General features: G+C 40.3%; 2 protein-coding genes across 19 annotated transcripts in view; both read left to right on the top strand.

Annotated features, from left to right (window-relative positions):
* Window positions 1-5,367, top strand: part of ROR1 (receptor tyrosine kinase like orphan receptor 1) — a 520,085-nt gene extending 514,718 nt beyond the window's left edge. For 5 of the 7 annotated variants that reach the window (XM_021097764.1, XM_021097763.1, XM_021097761.1 and 2 more), the window contains one exon: window positions 627-4,632. In XM_021097764.1, the coding sequence (XP_020953423.1) occupies window positions 627-2,054 (1,428 nt within the window). In that variant the 3' untranslated portion in view covers window positions 2,055-4,632. Of the gene's footprint in view, window positions 1-626 lie in introns of all 7 variants that reach the window. The other 2 variants (XM_021097765.1, XM_021097766.1) reach the window with 2 other exon arrangements.
* The window catches only part of UBE2U (ubiquitin conjugating enzyme E2 U (putative)), an 80,696-nt gene continuing 64,259 nt past the window's right edge, over window positions 5,749-22,185 (top strand). For 4 of the 12 annotated variants that reach the window (XM_021097769.1, XM_021097772.1, XM_021097770.1 and 1 more), the window contains exons 1-4: window positions 5,754-6,995; window positions 14,917-15,081; window positions 16,600-16,681; window positions 17,679-17,771. In XM_021097769.1, the coding sequence (XP_020953428.1) occupies window positions 6,972-6,995; window positions 14,917-15,081; window positions 16,600-16,681; window positions 17,679-17,771 (364 nt within the window). In that variant the 5' untranslated portion in view covers window positions 5,754-6,971. Of the gene's footprint in view, window positions 6,996-13,835; window positions 15,082-16,599; window positions 16,682-17,678; window positions 17,772-22,185 lie in introns of those variants that run through there. The other 8 variants (XM_021097775.1, XM_021097768.1, XM_021097776.1 and 5 more) reach the window with 8 other exon arrangements.

Genomic DNA, 22,185 nt, shown 5'->3' with positions numbered 1-22,185 from the left:
AAAGAGTGTGTGCGTGTGTGTATCATTGTGCCATATACCTGAAACTAACACAACATTGTAAAAAGCTATAACTATACTTCCATAAAAATAAATAAAATAAAGCAAAGGTAGAAAACAACGCAAAAAATAAACTGAGGCCATCATGTAGCGGTGTAGCAAGGGTAGCACCAAATTACAAGTACTCTAAGTGCCAAACTTAAGGCTATATCCTCGTCAACAGTGCTTCTCACACTCTAACATGGACCTCAGTCACCTGGAGTCCTGTGAAAGGCTCATCCTGGTTCCCTAAGTCTGAAGCAGGGCCAAGAGTCTGAACGTGTAGTGAGTTTCAACTGATGCTGATGTTGCTGGTCTCAAGACCACACTCGGAGAAGCAAGATTCTAAGCCACAGCAGGAAACCATTGTTGAAGCAAGGGGTAGGGAGAGAGAGCTATGGCGAATGATGGGCAGAAATTTGCCTATGGCTAAGTTGCAGCCAACAACTTTAAAGATTTCTAGATGTACAATGCTGTACTTAATTTGATTTATAGAACCTTTCTCCATATGCCCCACTCTTCTTCTAGATGCCAGGATGCCTTGCCTTAAGAAATGATTTAAACCACAATTTCTCCTTTCTTTCATACAGAGCAAGGCTAAAGAGCTGCCTCTTTCTGCTGTACGTTTTATGGAAGAACTGGGTGAATGTGCCTTTGGAAAGATCTATAAGGGCCATCTCTATCTCCCAGGCATGGACCATGCTCAGTTAGTTGCCATAAAGACCTTGAAAGACTATAACAACCCCCAGCAGTGGACAGAATTTCAACAGGAAGCCTCCCTGATGGCCGAACTTCATCACCCCAATATTGTCTGCCTTCTGGGGGCTGTCACTCAGGAACAACCTGTGTGTATGCTTTTTGAGTATATGAATCAGGGGGATCTCCACGAGTTCCTCATCATGCGGTCCCCACACTCAGATGTTGGCTGTAGCAGTGATGAAGATGGGACAGTAAAATCCAGCCTGGATCACGGAGATTTTCTACACATTGCGATTCAGATTGCAGCTGGCATGGAGTACCTGTCCAGTCACTTCTTTGTCCATAAGGACCTCGCGGCTCGCAATATTCTCATCGGAGAGCAGCTTCACGTAAAGATTTCAGACCTTGGGCTTTCCAGAGAAATATACTCTGCTGATTACTACAGGGTACAGAGTAAGTCTTTGCTGCCCATTCGCTGGATGCCCCCCGAAGCCATCATGTATGGCAAATTCTCCTCTGATTCAGATATCTGGTCTTTTGGGGTAGTCTTGTGGGAGATTTTTAGTTTTGGACTCCAGCCGTATTACGGATTTAGTAACCAGGAAGTGATCGAAATGGTGAGAAAACGACAGCTGTTACCATGCTCTGAAGACTGCCCCCCCAGAATGTACAGCCTCATGACAGAGTGCTGGAATGAGATTCCTTCCAGGAGGCCAAGGTTCAAAGATATTCACGTGCGGCTTCGGTCCTGGGAAGGACTCTCGAGTCACACCAGCTCTACTACCCCTTCCGGAGGAAATGCCACCACACAGACCACATCCCTTAGTGCCAGCCCAGTGAGTAATCTCAGTAACCCCAGATATCCCAATTACATGTTCCCGAGCCCAGGTATCACAGCACAGGGCCAGATTGCTGGGTTCATCAGCCCACCCATACCTCAGAACCAGCGATTCATCCCCGTCAATGGATACCCAATACCTCCTGGATACGCCGCCTTTCCAGCTGCCCACTATCAGCCGGCAGGTCCTCCCAGAGTGATTCAGCACTGCCCACCTCCCAAGAGCCGGTCTCCGAGCAGTGCCAGTGGGTCGACTAGTACTGGGCATGTGACCAGCTTGCCTTCTTCAGGATCCAATCAGGAAGCAAACATCCCCTTACTACCACACATGTCGATTCCGAATCATCCTGGTGGAATGGGCATCACCGTCTTTGGCAACAAATCCCAAAAACCCTACAAAATAGACTCAAAGCAGCCCTCTTTGCTAGGAGACGCCAACATTCATGGACACACCGAATCTATGATTTCTGCAGAACTGTAAAGTGCACGACTTTTGTAAATGTGGTATACAGGAAAAACTAGAAAGTCGTAGAAAAGATTTATATTCAAATGTTTTTTTTATTAAAGTAAGGTTCTCAGTTAGCAGACATTGCAACCAGTATCTTCTGTGAAGTTTAACTGTGTCGTACCAAACAGGGCAGACACCGACCAGAAAGAAAGAAAGAAACACTCCATCAGGGTGTGTGCCATGGCATTGGGATTGGTACATCTGGTTTCAAGTACTGAAAACTGCAAACCAGTGAAGAGGAAAAGAACCTTATGATTCAGGATCAAACCAAAAAGGAAGGTCAAAGGGTGCTTTGTGTAGTCACCATGTTCAGTCGCCATGACTGGTCTGTCCCCCAAATGTATATACCATTAGCATTTGTCTACCTGCTGTCTTTTCTTCAGGACAGATGTTCAGGAATTATGTTGATTCAATTTAGACTCTATGCATGTGTGTGTGGAAGAGATGTTCAAAATCAAGGAGGAAACTTTAGGCCAAATTAAAAATCTCAGATGGAAACGAGCCATAGACAAGTATAAGTTTCCCTAGAGCCTTCTGCACAGCAGGGCTTCTTTGGAAAGGTGCAGAGTGTGCCTCTGTGAATCTCCTCTGTTGATCATGAAGGCCTTTTCCACAGGGTGTTTACACAAGCCCTTGAAATAATATAGGGCGTCAGATCCTAAGAAGGCTAGATATGGATGCCGAGATTGATTGTTGGTTGACAGTTCACTTTGTTGCATTAGAAACGAGGCACCAAAGCCAGCACAGTCAGGATAATGGCCCCTCAGGCTAGAGCAGCCTCCATGGGAAAGGAACAAGGGTTTCCATGGAGACAGTCTCACAGGAGCTTCCCTGGACCAATATCATTGAAGAATAGAGGTGTGGCTCAGACCAGCCTATCAGGGCTTGCCTCCTCCCTCTTATGAGTTGTTCAAGTTATTGGGGTACTCGTGGTAAGCGGACTCTGGGGAAGGAGGAAGCTCTATGACACAAATATCTAGTTAATTTGACGTTTCTCTCATTTTTTTTTTTCTGATGGATGTTCACAGATTTTATTCCAGCACCAAGAATTATGACAATTTATTCATAGACTTAGTTGGAATCCAAAGACTATGCATTCTATTCCACAAAACATTACAGTATTTTTAAAACATGAGTACTGAGTTCTCACTTCAAAGATTACCATGAACTGAATTTTTTTAAGCTGGTAAATAGAAGCAACATGATCATTCTTGCCTTAGGTAGGGGAAAGTATCAAATGTGCATCTCGTGCCTTACCTGCTAACCATCTTTTGCCAAGCTTGGAATTCTTATGGGTTTCAAGCTCTATATAGAAAGGAATGTTATGACTGATTTTTCTCTTGTTAAAAAATGACTCCTTTCTTCTAAGAACAGTGTCTCAAAGTCTCATTTTTTTTTTATTTTACAGCTGAAGAGACTTATAAAGAGACCTACAGTATATAAAGTAATTCCTGGAAATGGTATTTGATGAGGAGAATGTAAGAGAATAAGAAGCATGTTGACGTTTCAATTTTGTAAAAAATAACGCAATTAGGATGAGAAATCAAAGAAATATGTTTACGAAAATGCTTTGCAATTTTCCTAAACACTGAATCTTCAAACAACAAACATGGACTTATAGGTACTGTGAACTCGAAGAATTGGCTATATTCAGATTTATTGGGAGATAAATTAAGACATATTTGTATGGCATAAATAAGCTGATTCAGAAGTTACATTTCTTAACTTTAGTTAGAGGAGAATATTTGTATCCTTTTGTTGCTATGCAACTGTTTAATGGTGAAGATTCAAACCACAATTTTGTATATCATACGACAATCAATTGTTTTCCAAGAATATTTATTATTTTAAGTAAACACAATTTCAGTGAATCTGAGTTTTTCTAGGAGTCCCTTAAAGGGAAATTAGCATTCCGTGAGCCAGTAAAATATCTACTCTGGAAAAACATTACTATGGGTAAAAAATAAATTCCAGTTAGTTTTTTATAAAGAACTATAACATTTATTTTTAACATTTTATAATTACTGAAGTCCTTAAAGTGAGCAAACTAAATTTCAAAACCACTTATCATAATGTATTTTATAATAGCACTGTGATACTACATAACACAGTCCCTTTTGTATTAAAATAGTATTTTTTTTCACAGACTGAAGAGTATCTTCTGCTTTGTTGACCATGTTTTGTAAGATGACTTTATTTTCAGATCTTTTCCCCTTTTTGCACAAAACTATGTTTATGGTTTGTATCACAGAAGTGAAAATATATCTCTGCATTTTTATATCTGGTCTGTTTCCTTGTTTGCTTTGTTTTTAACTCGATATAGATTTTCTTCAAATATATAATGGCAATATTCAGATATCTCACCCTATCATATCTTTCCTTATTTTCACTGCATGCATTTAATCACTGTATTACTTAATGTTTGATTTGTTATTATGGGCATTCCAAATAGACAAGTATGGAATTGTATGACAAGAAGCCTATTTTATATTGGGGATATATGCATTTGTATTTCACACACCAGAGATGATATTAAACACTGATTATTTTATGCTGCTGTTTATTAAAAATGTTTACTGTAAAATATTATTTCCTGAATATTGCTATCATGGAGGTATTTGGGAATTTTAACATTATTTCTCCTGATGTTTGACATTTCATAGGAAGAGGAATCATAATTCCTACTTACTGCTATTTCACTGAAATGATTTTTTTTTAAGCAGGCTTTTACAATAGGTGTGGGCATTCTTTTGCTAGTGACCAGAGATGGAAGGGAGAATCCCAGTGATTTTATGGCCATATATTACCCACCTATATATGGCAAGATTTTAATTTTTTAAATCAAAATAATATACTGGATAATTACTGGACAAGGAAATGGAATATCAGAATTGGTTTTTAAAGTTGCATCTTTTTCTTAATGTTTCCATGTGAACTTAAACATCAGAAATCATCTTGGAACTCTGAAAAAGAAAAAGCTGTGTACTCTTATCATGTTCAACTTAGAGTCCACCCATATTGATAAAAGAAATGTGGCCATTTAATTGTCACAGCTTATCTTTATGACCTTATTTGCCCAAAAGAAAGAGCTCCCCATCTGGCGATTAATACACACTGTCAAGGAAAATGAGTATCATTAGGAAAGTTCAAAGAACTTGTCCATTTCTGCTATTGAACACAGAAGGGAATACAATAAAACCTTCAGGGCCTTATCCATCTGTTTTAGGTACAGTTCTTGTCACCACCTCAGCGATCAAACTCAATAAAGCAATCACTTCACATGGCAGTGAGTTGGTGTCAGATTGGGTTTCTCCCTCTCACTTGAATTCCTCGATCTGCCCCTTCACTCCCGTTTCCTTCTTGTGTCTGCAGGCACTTCCCCTCCCACCAGCCCCAATCCCTTCAACTCTGGGACTGGGGCCTTACCCTGAATTTCCTAATCACCAACATCTGCAAGCTCACAGCACCACCTCAGATGATGCCTCCCACAAACCACTCAATACTGATTAGAGAGGGGCTCTATTATCTACACACCTTCAAAGAAGATTCCCTACCCCAGACGTTCTCCAAGTGTGAGCCTCAGGCCAGCTGCTTTGGGTTCTCAGGTCCCACTTCAAAATACTGAATCAGAAACTCTGGGGGCGAAATCCAGCCATTTAACAAGCCCTTCCAGAGTCTAAAGATGGAGAATTACAGAACCAGCCTAATTTAAAGTCCTGGAGTGGAAGGTGAGAGAATGATCATTATATCATCAGTAATGTATGCACAGCATTTCGGTCACTTTAGTCCCCTTAAAGGTAGTCAAGCTTCAGTGCATCCAAAATTCAGCACCAGGGAGTTCCCTGGTGGCCTAGGAGTTAAGGATTCAGCTTTGTCACTGCTGTGGCATGGGGCCAATCCCTGACCGGGAAACTTCCGCATGCCATGGGTGTGGCCAAAAAAAGAATTCAGCACTAAAAACATTTGCATGAACCACTTGACAGTTGATTACATTTTTTTGTAGTTCACTTGGATAGAAAAGTAACAGCATGTATGTAGGCTTTGCCAAGAATATACTCCTGGTCTAGTTCACTCAAGCCTACATTCTTGGAGAGTAACCAAAACTTTTTCTTTCATATGGAGCTCAAAAGAGTTGGTCTCTTTGTGTACCTTTTTTTTTTTTAATTCCTTGCATTGATGATTAACACAACTAAAATAACTCTCCTGTGTTTTGCAGCTTGAGGTCAAGGATAGGCTGGTCTTTCATGGGAGGAGGGAAGGCCCAGCTCCCCAAAGGCATCAAGCAGAAGCAGCTGCAGAGGCTCCCCGCCTCCCCTGAGCTTCCTGTGACAACCTGACCCAGTTGGCCGGATGTGGTCACCTGTGGCTTGTTCCCCTGTGTTCCCTTGCCAGCTGCAGTCTCTCAGCCCCGGCTGGCTGGCCTGGAGTGCTCCTCAGCTCAGGCTGTGCTCCCCAGGGCCTTTAGAGAGCCAAAAGCTCTAGGGAGGACAGTAGGAGGGGTGTCCATACTCTTCTTAATTTATAGAGCTTTTCTTTTTTCAATCAAAAGTTCAAATTGCTAAGGAGGAAATGCTATATTAGAGAAGCAGAAGGGGTGGGGGAGCACACACATAAGAGGAAAATTTCTGCAGCCAAAATATGCCTGCACCTGAAGGTTGTTATCATAAATGCCAAGAGTATTAGGACGCTGTTAACGCAGAGGAAGGAGAGCCTTTCAAACCATCAAAGCCTTCAAGGTCAATGGCATCCTCTGGGAAATCAGGCTGGGGAAGGCTAAAAACAGACATACAGGGAGACGGTCTGCCGACAAATTTATGCCTGGTCGAATCCTAGGCACCTACGAATTGCTAATTCACAGGAAGACCCTGATAATTGCTGACCAGGCCTGACATGCTGCTGGACCCAAGTGACCAGGTTAGTCGCTGTTCTTATTGAAGAATGGTTAAATTAGGACCAGGACTCCTTGCTAAAATAGGATATGACATTACTGTACTCACAGTTTTTAAAAGGTCATTATCTCAAGAGGTCAGCATGCTGAAATGAAGATAATTCACAGGATAGTCAGTTTGAAGGAAATTGACTCTAAATGTCAGTCTTCATGGACGTATGTTCTTGACTAAATTCCAATATACCGGCAAAACCACAGAACCAGCTGCACAAAGCCACAGTAGTGCTCCAGCTCTCCCTGCCGCAGAACTTGGAACTTGCTTCAGAAATAGGTGGCAATCAGGCCTCATTCTACAGCAGGTGCTGCTCAGCCATTGTAGTCCTTGGGCCTCGAACTCCAGTTATTATTGGGGTCCATCCTAATACACTTCTCTGAAAGGTTTCGAGTCTTTACACCTTAGAATCACTTGAAAGGAGCTGAAACTCCCCAGCAGCATGATCTAGGTAGTGCATTAAGAGTCAACTCGGAGTTCCCGTTGTGGGCCAGTGGTTAATGAATCCGACTAGGAACCATGAGGTTGCGGGTTTGACCCCTGGCCTTGTTCAGTAGGTTAAGGACCCGGCGTTGCTGTGAGCTGTGGTGTAGGTCACAGATGCGGCTCGGATCCCGCGTTGTTGTGGCTCTGGTGAGGCTGGCATCTACAGACAGCTCTGATTAGATCCCTAGCCTGGGAGCCTCCATATGCCGCAGGAGCGGCCCTAGAAAAGGTAGAAAGACCAAAAAAAAAAAAAAAAGAGTCAATACGTAAGACTGAAAATAATGTTCAGACAAAATGGCAGTTTAGGACATAATTGTCCTTCCAGAATTCATTCTGGAAAAAAGTGTATTCGTTGTATCGGTCACCCTGGCTGCAGTAATAACTCCAAAATCTCGGTGGCTCGCCTTGCGGGGGCCAATGTTCATTTCGCACCCATGTCAGTCAGCGGAGGTGGACCCGTCGCTGCAGCTGCTTCTGGGTCTCTGAAGGACATGCTGTTATCAGGGCACAGGGAAAAGAGCAAGAGGCAGAACTGAGACACAATCCCTGGTAAAGCTTTACTCAGACGTGCTGTAAATTGCATCCCCCCCTCATGTTTTCTTGATCAACACAGATCCTGAGGTCAAACCTGACCTTAGGAACTGGATGAATCTTGATCTAGTGAGAGGCACTGCAAGGCACATAGTCACAGGCAGGGATGTAGACTCTTCCAGGGAAGGGGGTGAACAGCTGGGAACAATAACCCAATTCCCCACACGGCTGCAGCCCTGAGTGCATAGCATCTATATAGCAAACCCAGAGCACCCGCACCCTTCTGTCCTCTTGCCTTCGTGGCTACTCACTCACTGGTGCGCTTCCCAGCTGAGCTCACATTCAGCCTTAACATTTTCAACATACTGCCCTGGATAAGCTACTAATCAGTCAAGGACAGCAGCAGGAATGAACCCGATTAGCCAGCCCTATAGCAGAGCCATGGGTGCCAAACCAGGTCATTATCGCAAGTGTCTGAGGAGATTTTAAAAACTGTAAGTTCTCAGGACCACCCCTTTTCATGTACCATAAAACTTACCTTAAAAATCTACAAGTTCCTCAGGCAGAGCATCCCACACTGTATGGAGCCTGGAAGAAGAGATTGGCTTAGGCACGCGTTGTTTTCAGCTGCTCTGGCACGTGTCAGGTGACCTTGAATAAGTAAGAGGCAGTCTCTGCTTCCTTATCCATAAGCTGGTGTACATGTAGCTTAGCGGTGAAGAGTAAAGGCTCTGAAGTCAGACTGCCTGGGCTGCAAGCTCCCCTTCGCCCTTTGGTAATGGTGAATTTACTAAACTGCTGCTTCTTCATCTGAAAAAGTCTCCCCCCTCTAGATACGAAGCTAAGGAGCATGAAGGAGCTGCAAAGCACCTGACACAAAGTTTCCTTAAAACATGGTCTATACAACTTTATAATTTTTCTCTCATACCTGTCTTTCGAGTGGATGTAAGCAGTTAATGACAATGCATATAAATATATGAGAAGTAGTTGGCATGTTGTCGGGACAAAAAGTGACAATGTTGCTACTATTCAGCATATTTTAAACAATTTTTCTAAAGGGATGCATTATCTTCTAATATGGTAAAATGTTTGGAACACAAATATCCTAATTAGTCATGCATACGCCATAACGTAGAACACCCTTTTTGCCAATGAAGTGGGGGTGGGCTTAACCCCTGGATAACTTCCATCATGTCCCCTCAAACTACCCCCAAATAAACATACACTAAGTGAAAAGAGTTTCAGGACAGTCCCGTAAGCCATCCCTAAACCATATGCCATCCCTCACACCCCCTTCAAGCCCATTGCCACCTCAAAGCTCCTCCCATGTTGAAATTCTAGAACTACCCCTGGGGGCAACTGAGAGCACTATGCAAAGGTATATTAAGTGGTTGGTTCCCCTTGGTAGGCACATATGAGAAGAAAGCCTAGAATAATTACATTGTTTAACCAGTCTCCCGCCTCACCCCCACCCCCTTAACAGTCACAGCAGTGCTTAGGTATTATGAAACTCAGTCTCTCTCAATGATTGGTGTTCCCATGTTGGGAACAAAAGGAAAGGAGATGTGATTCTCCTAAAATACTTTAGCAAATAAAGTACCCAGGCAGGCACTGCATTCCTTCCTCATAAGCATCCCCCCAAATCCTCTAAATGTAATTCTGAGCATCATGTTTCAGAACTTAGATTATGAGGTTTGAGCACCAGCCTACCATGAAACACAAACTGAGTTCCTTTAAACGCCAACTTCCAAAAACAAGTAAATAGCTGTTGTCTATACAACTCTCACCCTGAAAAGGTCCCGACACCCAAGCTAGGGTGTCTAATGGTGCCAGTTTCCCAGGGATTATGCCAGTTTTCACACTGAAAGTCCTTTTTCCCAAGATTTCCTCTAGCTCCCGGCAACACTGGATTCTTGGTCACTCTACCTGAAGCAAAGAAGGTGAAATAAAAGCTAGCATGTACAGACTGAGGTCCCCCTCCGTTAGGTAGACCTAAATATAAAGAGTGATCAAGGAACCTCTGTCTCTCCTCTGATGGGGAGAGATGGAATTATTTCACACAAGTCTGAAATTAACACAATACTGAAATTTGGGGGAGCTGCAACCTCAACTTTGCAAAGGGGAACCAAGCAGTTCTTTGGCCCTAGGCTTTTATAAGCTAAAACAAAAATTTTAAATGCGAAATTTGGGGAATTCAAGTCACTGAACTATGCTGCCCACCTCTTTCTTCCTGTTTGATCTTTGAAGATTAGCATTCGGTATATTTCATGACATTTATATTGAGGAAGGAATATAAGATTATTAAAAGCAGAGAAACTCAATATTGGGAACACACATCAAAAGGTCTTCAAGACAAAGAAGGGATCATGTGATTTGAAACTAGAGTTACTAGAAGCATGTGTGCTGCACTACATTTTCTAGTTAACAGCGTAACATACGTCAAAATATGATTTAAAACACTTCTCACAGCTGAGCTGACATTTGGCGATCCCCAGGCTTCTTTTGCTCTTGAGGATGGGGGTTCAAATCCAAATGAGGTTAACACTTTGTACGGGTACATATTCCTGGTGGATGAGGAAAACAGCCTTTTAGTTCATGTAAAATGAAAACATCTGTTCCAGTCCTGAGAGAAAGAATTGTTTTTAAAAGGAGGGGGAGGGGATGGTTGGTTGTTAAAGCAGGAGATTGCCTCAGTAACTTTGCAAATATTAAATGATTAGACCGTCAGGTGCCTCCCTTACCTAGGATGATGGCAATTTATGTGTGAGCCTTGGATCTCTTCGTTTTTCAGGATGCTATACCCATGTTACCCCCTAACGGTGTCTAAAGCCATATGTTAATGTCTATTAACTGGTCCCAAGTTGTTTTTTTCTTTGTTTGTTTCGTACTAAATTAGGTAAACCCATCTCAGTAAGAGACTGGCTTTTGGCCACATAACTTGTCTTGGTCAGTAGCTATGCATTCTGGATAAAAATTTGTATAAGTTAGCTATTGCTGCATAACAAAATACCACAAATTTAGTATCTTAATACCCATTTATTTGCCCACAGCTCTCTTAGATCTGGGCACAGCATAACGGACTTCTCTGCTCAGGGTCTCAGAAGTGTTGGCCAAGTTATGTTCTTTTTTTGTGGTCTTTTTGCCTTTTGAGGGCCACTCCTGTGGCATATGGAGGTTCCCAGGCTAGGGGTCGAATTGGAGCTGTAGCTGCCAGCCTACGCCAGAGCCGCAACACGTGGGATCTGAGCCGCATCTGTGACCTACACCACAGCTCACAGCAACACCGGATCCTTGACCCACTGAGCAAGGCCAGGGATCGAACCAGCAACCTCATGATTCCTAGTCGGATTCGATAACCACTGAGCCACAACAGGAACTCCCAAGTTATGTTCTGATTTGGAGTTTGGGTCCTCTTTCAAGTTCAGGTGTTTGTCTCACAATTCAGTTGCTTGTGCTTGTTAGGAATGAGGGCCCAATTCTCTTGCTGGCCGTCAGCTCCTAGTGTGAGAGTCACTGGAAGCCACTCTAACCTGCCCACCTTTCTTGCTGCATGGCCCCCTTCCGCTTTCAAAAGTGTCAGCAGAGGATCTCCCTCACGTGGGATCCTTCTCACACTTTCAATTACTTACTTCGGGAAGAGCCCAGTCCCATTTAAGGGCACCTGATTAGGTCAGGCTCACCCAGGATAATCTCCCTTTCTTAAAGTCAACTACGTCACATAGATCAACACAGAGGAGAAAAATCCATCATCTCCACAGTCCCAACCCGATTATGCAAGGGGTGGAAATCTTGGGGTCATCTTAGAACTCCGCCTACCACAAGAAATACAATGCAGTTGTTCTCTTTCAATCATTTGTACTGTAGTGCATAGGTTCCTAAGCTTTTTTTTTTTTTTTACATCACAGGCTATTATTAAAATTAATGAATTCCACGGCCCCTGTTCTAGCAAAAAAGTCTATGTACACAATATACACATGGATATAGAGACACATTGTCCCTGATTTCAGCCACCCTACCCACACACTGAGAAGTCAATCCACTTAAAACTCCGAAGATGTAGGCAGAATAAGCTGGAGTGATGAAAGGAATTGCTTGAAGCATTTTAAGTAGAGAATTACAGGATCACGTGTTAGTTGGAATAATTACTGTTAAGTGTCACAACAGGCAAGTCTGGAGACAAGGAATAGAGTATGAAGATGTTTTCTGTCCTCGCAAGAGATGGCAAGGCTGTAAACTCAGGCATGGCTGGTAAGGTTTGAGAAAAAGCTAGAAAAGCAGCAGCTCTTGCCAACTGTTTGGAGGTGAGTCATGTGGAAGAAGAAGAGTCAGAGCAAACTTCCAGTTTCCAGCTTGAGAAACTAGGTAAAACAAACAGGCTAGAGAGCTGGTTGAGAGGAGGGAAGGTAATGAGTTTATTTTTGGATATTTTGAGTTTGAAATGTCCTTGGGACAGCTGGGTGAGACCAGGCACCTGGGAATATGAGTCTGAAGCCCCAAGGAGAGGGCAAGACTAGCAACAGATTTGAGGGGTTGTTTTAGAATATACCAACTTGATTTTCACTGCACTAAAGTACCATATAAATACCAATTTCTAAAAATTCAGAACAAAGAATTTTAATTTCATCTTTTTCTTTTACTTTAACATAATTTCCCCAGAGTAAGATTTTACACACCAAAAAACCCCAAAGTAGTCTGCATTTACCATCACAGTTTTCTCCTATCAGGGAAGGAAGGACCACAGGATCCCCAATGGTATTATCAAAGAAACCTAGTTAAGATCCCCTAATTGGGTCCATTCCTTTCCCACTGAAGCACCAGCCCTTTTTTCCCCTTTCACCAGGCACTGACAGTCTGACATAAATCCAAGGAAGAATCTGATGGAATCTGAAGAAGAGCCACCCTCAGTTCCCACCCCTCCCCCCTGCCCCTGCCAAATCCAATCTCAGGTCCTAGTTGACGTTTTACTAGGAAAAATTACATGCAGTTTTCTGAAACAGACTCAAATAATTTTATTGTGCCCAGTGTTAGCCAAGTTAAAATATTTGAGGGAATTTCTAAGCTACCTTATCTGGACATGAGGTTGACCATGGGAGCCTTCTAAATGGTCTCCCCCACAACCCACTCTCCACAAAGCAGCCAGAGTAATTTTGCAAATGTGAAGCAAAGCATGGCACTGTCATGCTGAAAGCCACCCCATGCTCCCATTGCTATTCAAATAAAACCCAAACTTCCCAGGTGTTGGGTGTAAGGCTCCATTACAACCACATCTCTCAGGCTCTCCCTGGTTCCCTTTTCAAGCCTAGCTTTTACCCGACTGAGAACTAATGTTTTCCTCTTGCTGGAACTCTCTGTCCTCAATAGTTCATATACATGGCTCCCTCTCATCTCTCGTGTGTCACCCCAAAGTCCACTCCTGACAGAGTCCTTCCCTGACCCCCATATCTAACCCTTAACTACCTACTCCACTCTCCATCCCATTCCTGTTTTACTGTCTGTATAGCACTGAGATCTGAAATTATGATTTAGTTGTGTACATCTGTTTTGGTTTTGTATCCTTGTTTCAATGAACACTGGAGCCAAAAAGGCAGTCACGTCATCTGAATCATTCCATAGTACATGAGAAGTACTAAATAAATACTTGTGAACTGAACTAAAAGAACTGATGTCCGGTTAACAAAAAATTAGTACATAAATAGTAATTTTTAAAAACCAGTCTAAACAAGGGTGCCACTTTCCACTGTCGACCCTGGCAAATGAACGCCTTTAAGCAGCTCACAGTCAGTTGAAGAAGGCAACAGGCAATTGTGATGCAGCCAGGTAAACACTAACCAGGAGGTCAATACAGAGTCCTCTAGGATTATAAGAGAGGAGCTTACTCTTGTCTTAGGGGATCCCATAATGAATTATAGGCAAAGGGAAATCTGAACGATGAGGGAAGAAAAAATTGCGGGAGGAAGGTTGGAAGGAATGTGGTAAATGTCTAGACAGAAGGAATAGCAGGTGCAAAAGCACTGTGGCAAGAGATGGGAATCTGAGAAAATTTAAGTAGTAGTTCCCCGTTGTGGCACATTCTCCCGGAGTAACTGTAGAATTGGATGACACAATAATGTATGCGAACATACTATGAACATTAACATATATAAGTTATTATAAACAAGCGCAGACGTGTACTACTGGTCATTTATCACCTGATAGTTTCTGATATCCAAAGAAAAAGAAAGGATTATTTCGGTGAAGGACTACAAGCGAAGCCTTCTCTGATTTACGGACTTAACTTGTTGGATTCTCTGACTTTACCTCCACCCTCCAACCCCCTAGTTGGGAAGAGTCCAAAGTTGGCTGACCGAGCGGGGCAAGGGTGTGGAGGGGGAAGGTTTCCTTAGCAACGGATCTCATTGGCCTTTCAAACTGAAGCGGTTGAACGATTGGCTGCGGAGGTTTCCAGAGGCTGTCCCATATCGCTGATTGGGTGAGGAGAATCCAAGCTCCCACCTCCTTCTCGCCAGTCCCACAAGTCCTGTTGCTTGGCAACCGATTTGCGTCCTGCAGCTAAGAGGGCACCCAGTGAGTTACACCTGTGAAGCGGAGACAACCACCGGAAAAGACAGCCCTAAGCTTACGCCTCTCACGCCCACTTCACGCACAAACAGCACGGGTGGTCCCAGATCGTCATCCACTTTGCGTTCTGACTGGGCTGTGGGCTGACACTCCAGCAATACACCACAGTGGAGAAAGTGTCCAAGCTTTCCTTCTGAAGTACTCCTTTAGAAGAGTCAGGGGAGAAAAGAAAGTCACTGTTTTATGCCCAACTTAGAGTCACATATCTCTGGGGCACACAGCGTTCTGAAGCTCTTTAGAAAGCAACTAACTTATGTCAGTTAACTAGGTTTGGAAAGGTGACCCAAAATCTCAGACATCTGCCTCAGAGTGAACTCTGGGAGTGCGAGGACCAGTGCCAGATCCTCTGTTGCCTTATCATGTACAGCAGAGCTTACATATTGCTGCAAAGAGACTTCCAAGAGTTGAAGAGGAACAATTATAAGGTGAGTACTGGAGACCTGAAGGGTGTGTTTCATTGGAGTGGGAATTTTAAAAAACTGTTTAATCCACTTAATTTATCGAAAGCATAATTTAGTTAAACCTAATTTACCAGTGCAGAATTGTTGTTTAGAGAACCTATTTCACTGTGATAATCTATTTCATAATAACAATTATTAGTACTTCGTGATAATAATAGTTAATAATATTGGACACGTTGTGCAGAGTAATTTATGTACATTTAATCTCTGAATATCAGGGTCTATCAGGTAGTAAGTGACTAGTAAGTGCAGAGTTGAACTCATTAATTAAGATACTCTAAAATAAGTATGTAGCATTTTGTTTCACCTGCCAGAAACCTACACCTCAGAAAGTTTCAGCAAAATTTGGCCACAAGATTCCATCATGGGGTTTTCTAACTCCAAAATCCCTTGCTCTTAAGGCTTGGGTTCTATTCCTTCCTGTCTAGTGCACTTTTTGCCGACTGCTGTCACATATAGTACTTAAGTGCCTTTCACTTACAAGTTTAACACAGAGGAAGGCTTTACCCCAGGTGCCACCAATGATGTTATCAATGTCCACAGGTGCCATAGCTGTTTCATCACAAACAATATGGAGAATTTTTAAAAAATGGAAGGGTCAAGGGACTACTTAAGACTAGAAAGCTGTGCATAGGAAGGTGTAGAGTCCTTATCAACAGCTCCTTCAGGTATAGTTCAATGGCATTGCTCGGTTTCCACTCCTGCCGTGGAAGCATTGTCTTAGTGGATGCTAGGAACAATTACTGAGTTCAACATCAAACATCCTAGAGGCGTGAAAGTAACATTGGATACTGTTCCTGCTCCACCTGAATTTGTGGCTTGCTGTTGAAAGAAAATTTGATGAAGGGAGAAATGATATGTAAATATAGTTGATGTAGATAATAAAAGATGTAATGGTTATTCAGACTAGCACTCAACATAGCTAATAACTGTGTGGTTGCTCAGAGTGTTTATTGACTATGTTTAAGCATATTCCTCAGTGTAATGAATAACCTTTATCTATGAAATGTATTCTTGTTTCTCCATTGGAATAATAGCTCAAGTGTTTTATTCTTATATATGAGCGTGCTATTGGAGTTGTGTTTTACTTAATGAAATTTTTCTTACTTTATACTTATATAGCCTCCATATGGCTTTTAAAGGCTTTGAAGAAATGCATGCTTCTAACTATTCTTTTCGAAATTTGAATCTTATATTGTCTGTTGATTTGCATAAGCCACACATTCCATTCATGACCTTCCTATCCCACTCATGATTTCCACACTAATGATTTATTTTAAATGTACTTTTTTGTGTGTTTTCTGGTATCTGCCTTAACTTCTGTGAAGTAAGACAATATATAACACCTTCCCAAATCAAAAAATAAAGAAATTTATCAGAAAAAGAAAATGCAGAGCTTCGGGAATTTATTGCAACCTAATATTTGATTTTCAAAGCTGCAATAACTAATCCTTTTTCTGCTTTGATTTTTCTTAATTAAAGGGTATTAATGCCTTTCCTATCAGTGAAGATTTGTTGGAATGGGAAGTTGATATTAAAGGTCTGCAGAATACAATTTGGCAAGGTTTGTGCTTTCAAACATACTTTACTTTTTTAAAAGTCTTTATGTTATTAGTCTAATTTCTTTAATGTTGCATTATATACTTTTTTGAGAATTCTAAAAGTATTCACATGTTATTTTTTCATCGTATGGCTTAATTTTATTGCTATTTGTTAACATGGGTGTGAATTTCAGGCCTGAATTTTTCTTTATGCCACATCTTAATATCATGTTTTTAAGAAGCAGAACGTAAAGCATATCAATTGAAAATATCATCTCACAGTCTTCCATGAAACCAGAGAAGGGCAATTAAAATACATACTGGCATAAAAATCCCACAGCTATGTCTCATTCTTTTCCCTCTTTGATTTTCTCACAAATCTCCACAAATCAAATTCTCAAGAAGACTAGGGTGCTATAAACTTTAATGACCATGCACTCGTACAGAAGCAGATTAACAGGATATATTTGTTTGGGTGAAGTAGGAGAGAAAAACAGGTTAAGTGGATAATTACAGTAAAATATAATGTGCCATTATGGATTTTGAATGGATGACTGAGAAGGCCGTGATTAATTTTGCCTTAGAGATTCAGGAACAGCTTCCCAAGGAAGTGACACTTGAGTTGAGTCCTGAAGAATGTATGAGTGATGGCCAGATTTAGAATGAGAAGGTGATCCAGGCAGAGCAAAGAGCCTAGCAAAAGCCTCTATACAAGAGAGGGTTCTGAAGCAATGAGCTCAGTAAATATGAGGTGCACAATGAAGGGGACACAGTAAATATGAGATTCCACAGAGTCTGTGGGTGGAAAGGACTGGTGGGAATGGAAATGCTGAAAACAGGAGATTAGATTGTGAGGACTCTTATTACACTGTTTAGTGGGGTCTATAATCCAATTTACCTGTTCATAAAATCCTTGGGACCTTGGGGAGTCAAAACTGTGCAAAGAAACTCCAGTGTTAATCAGGTTACAGTTAATCAGTACGTGACACTTTAGTAAAAATGTTTATTTCTATATCATAGGATCATTCTTCCAACTGACAATAAGTTTTACATCAGAGTACAATTTTGTCCCTCCAGTTGTGCGATTTAGAACGATTCCTTTTCATCCAAATGGTAAGGAACAAATGAAGTTATTATTGTCATGGGCTCTTTCCCTATTAACCTTATTCTTTATAGTGTTTAATAATGATTCCTTTTAATCACTTTGTTATGATTATAAAAGTCAGCGTACTTACTCAGGAAAATATTAAAAGGCATAAAAAATTATCCATCTGATTCCTAATTCAGACAGATGCAACTCTCAACATTTAACCACATTTATTTCCTTTCTTCTGCATATGCATTTTATCTGCATAGTTGAGGTATTTCCACATAAAGTTTTATATCTTTTTTACTTAAAATGACAGAATACATTTATTTCTGTATTATTAAACATTCTTCAAAGAAAACTTTTAATGACTGAATGATAAACGTAACCATTCCTGCGTTGTTCAGTATTTTAGTTGGATCTAATTTTTTACTTAAAAAAAAATGATGCACTGACAAATTAACATCTTAAAAAGAAGTTAGATTGCAACTTCAAGTTATGCAAATTGTTGATCAGTTATAAATGTAAAAATTTCGACTATTAAAACGAAGACAACCTAATAGAATTTTTAATATGCTGGTGAGGAAGGCTTTTCTAAAAATAACAAAACCTAGAAACTACGAGAAAAGCATGACACATTAAATTGCATAAACTTTAAAAAATGTCTCTGTAACTAACAACATTATAAAGAGACAAAACTGCATTGACATTTGTAAAGTGAGGAAAAATATTTGAAAGGCATAAATTAGAATGTTTATAATATGTAAAGACCACCTGTAAATCAATAAGAAAAACATAAAGCAATAGAAAAATGGGCAAAGGTTATAAACCAACATTTGATAGAAAAAACGTAGTGAAAATAAACATAAAAAGATGTCAGCTTCACTAGAAAGAAAATAAATGTTAAAAATAATAACACAGGCATTCCCATTGTGGCCCAGCAGTTAACAAACCATGAGGACGCATGTTCGATCCCTGGCCTCGTTCAGTGGGTTAAGGATCTAGCATTGCCATGAGCTATGGTGTAGGTCACAGACGTGGCTCAGATCCTGCGTTGCTGTGGCTCTGGTGTAGGCCTCTGACTCCAGCTCTGATTCAGCCTCTAGCCTGGCAACCTCCATATGCCATGGGTGTGGCCCTAAAAAGACAAATAATAATAATAATAACAACAACACAGGAGTTCCCTCCTTGTGGCTCAGTGGGTTAAGGATCCAGCATTGTCATGCTGTGGCTTGGGTTGGGGCTGTGGTATGGGTTCGACCCCTGGCCCAGGACCTTCAACATGCTGTGGACATAGCCAAAAAAATAATAATAACATACAGTTACAGTACAGGTGGGCAAACAAGAGTTCTCTGATATAATGATATATAGAGTGACCTTGTGGGGAAGCAATTTGACAGTTTCATATCAGATATAAAGTGCAAATAGTCCTAAATCCTTGTAATACCATGTTTATAAATTATTTCATAGAAATGCTAGCACAAGTATGAAAGAATATGTTTTCTTCTATTTGAAGTATAATAGATTTACAATATTATGTTAGTTTTAGGTATGCAGCAAAGTGTTGCAGAACTTTGGCAGATTATATTCTAGGTTATATTCTAGGTTATTATATTAGATTATATAATAGATTATATTATAGGTTATATTATAGGTTATTGCAAAATAATGAGTATAATTCCTTATGCTCTACAGTATATCCTTGTTGCTTATCTATTTTACGCACAGTAGTTTCTGTTAATCCCATACTCTTGATTCATCTTTCCCTCCTTTTCTTTCCTCTTTGATAACCACAAGTGTTTTTTTTTTTCCTTTATCGGTCAATCTGTTTCTGTTTTGTATACACATTCATTTGTATTAGTTTTTGATTCCGCTTATAAGTGGTTATTTGCCTTTATCTAACTTATCTCACTAAGCATAATATTCTCTAGGTCCATCCACATTCCTGCAAATGGCTAAGTAAGCTTCCATTGTGTGTAAATGGCACTATTTTATGTTTTCTATAGCTAAGTAATATTCTAGTGTGTATATGTGTGCATCACATCTTCTTAATCCAGTCGTCTGTTGAGGGATACTTGGTTTGCTTCCATGTCTTGGCAATTGTAAATAATGCTGTTGGGGTGCACATATCTTTTCCAATTAGTGTTTCTGTTTTTTCTGGATATATGCCCAGGAGTGGAAGTGCTAGATCATAGGCTAGCTTTATTCTTAGTTTTTTTGAGGAACCTCCGTATTGTTTTGCGTAGTGGTGGCTATTTACATTTCCATCAACCGTCAACAAAGGTTTCTTTTCCTTCATATCCTTGCCAGCATTTGTTATTTGTAATGTTGATGATAGCCATTCTGACAGATGTGAGGTGATATCTCACTGTTGTTTTGATTTGCCTTTCTCTAATAATTAGTGATGTTGAGCATCTTTTCATGTGCTTGTTAGCCTTTTGATATCTTTGGGAAAATGTCTGTTCAGGTCTTCTACCCATTTTTTGATTGGGTTGTTTGTTTGATATTGAGCTGTGTGAGCTGTTTGTGTATTTTAGATATTAACCTCTTGTTGGTTGAATCATTTTCAAATATTTGCTCCCACTCTGTAGGTTGTCTTTTCATTTTGTGGATAGTTTTCTTTGCTGTACAAACCTTTTTAAGTTTAATTAGGTTCCATTGTTGTTTATTTTTGCTTTTACTTCTTTTGCCTTAGGAGACTGAGCCAAGAAAATGTTGCTATGATTTATTTCAGAGCATTCCACCTATGCTCTCTTCTAGGAGTTTTATTTTTCCTGGTCTTACATTTTGGTCTTTAAACCATTTTGAGTTTAGTTTGTATAAGATGTGAGGGATTGTTCTAATCTCATTGTGTTACATGTTGCTGTCCACTTTTCCACTTTGTTCAAAAGGCTGTCTTTTCTCCATTGTATTTTCTTGCTTCCTTTGTTGGAGATTAATTGGCCATAAGTGTATGGGTTTATTTCTGGGCTCTCTATTCTGTTCCACTGATTTGTGTGTCTGTTTTTGTTCCAATACCACAATGTTTTGACTCCTGTAGCTTTGTAGTATAGTCTAATGCCTGGGAGGGTTATACCTCCAGCTTTGTTCTTTTTTTCTCAAAATTGCTTTGGCAGTTTAGGGTATTTTGTGGTTCCGTGTGCATTTTAGGATTATTTGTTCTAGTTCTGTAAAAAATGCCCTAGGTATTTTGATATGGATTGCATTAAATCTGTAGATTCCTTTGGGTAGTATGACCATTTTAACAGTATTAATTCTTCCAATCCAAGAGCACAGGCTATTGTTCCATTTCTTTGAATAATCATTTTCCTTCATCAATGTTTTATAGTTTGTAGCATATAGGTCTTTCATCTCCTTGGTTAAGTTTATTCCGAGTGTGGGGGGATTGGAAGCACTTTTAAATGAGGTTTGTTTTTACTTCCTCTTTCTGATATTTCATCATTAGTATATAGAAATGCAAGGTATTTCTATATCTTAATCTTGTATCCTATAACCTTGCCAAATTCATTTATTAGTTCTAATGGTTTTGGAGTTTGCCAAAGAATATTTTTAACATTCTTATTAATATTCAATTAACAAGGACATTTGTTTCTGCTAACAATGTTGGAGATAGGGAAAAGGGAAATAACTCCAAAGTCCATTAATACAGGAATTTTTAGGTAAAACACCCTATAGCTATATTCATTGCTTTTAAACATAGCAAGGAAGATATATGAAGACTCTACTTTTTGGTGATTGTTATATCCCTAGACTCTTCACTACCTGGCATAATGGTGCTCAAATATTTTTTGAATAAACATGTCCAGAAGAAATACGTTGACAATTTACTGTTAAGTGAAAAAAATACTTTTAAACCTAAAATGTAAAATATAATCCCATTTAATAAAAAAGCAAAACAAAAATATACGTGTATGTGTGTGTTTGTATATACCAGGTGGTAAGATTCTGAAGAGCGGCATTAATAGGCAAGGGGACATTCATTTTACTTTATACAGATTTTTTTTCTTTCTTTTCTTTTTTTTTTTTTTTTTTTTTGCTATTTTAGGGCCACACCCACAGCATATGGAGGTTCCCGGGCTAGGGGTTGAATTGGAGCTATAGCCACCAGGCTATGCCACAGCCACAGCCACAGCAACGTGGGATTCAAGCTATGTCTGCAACCTACACCACACCTCATGGCAACGCAGGATCCTTAACCCACTGAGCAAGGCCAGAGATTGAACCTGCATCCTCATGGATCCTAGTCAGGTTCATTAACCTCTGAGCCATAAAGGGAACTCCATTACCTTATACACTTTCATGTTATTCTTCTCCAAGTACATTATTATTTTTGTAATTAAAACCTATTTTTAAAGGGTAAAATTAGGTGTTAGAATTAGTAGAATTAAATATGGTGAGGAAGGGGGGGGTGGTATTCTTATCCTCAATCCTTACCCCTCT

The sequence above is a fragment of the Sus scrofa genome, chromosome 6 (genome assembly GCF_000003025.6).
Source record: "Sus scrofa isolate TJ Tabasco breed Duroc chromosome 6, Sscrofa11.1, whole genome shotgun sequence".
NCBI lineage: Eukaryota > Metazoa > Chordata > Mammalia > Artiodactyla > Suidae > Sus > Sus scrofa.
The sequence above is the reverse complement of the archived record's forward strand: the minus strand, read 5'-3'. Positions and strand labels throughout refer to the sequence as shown.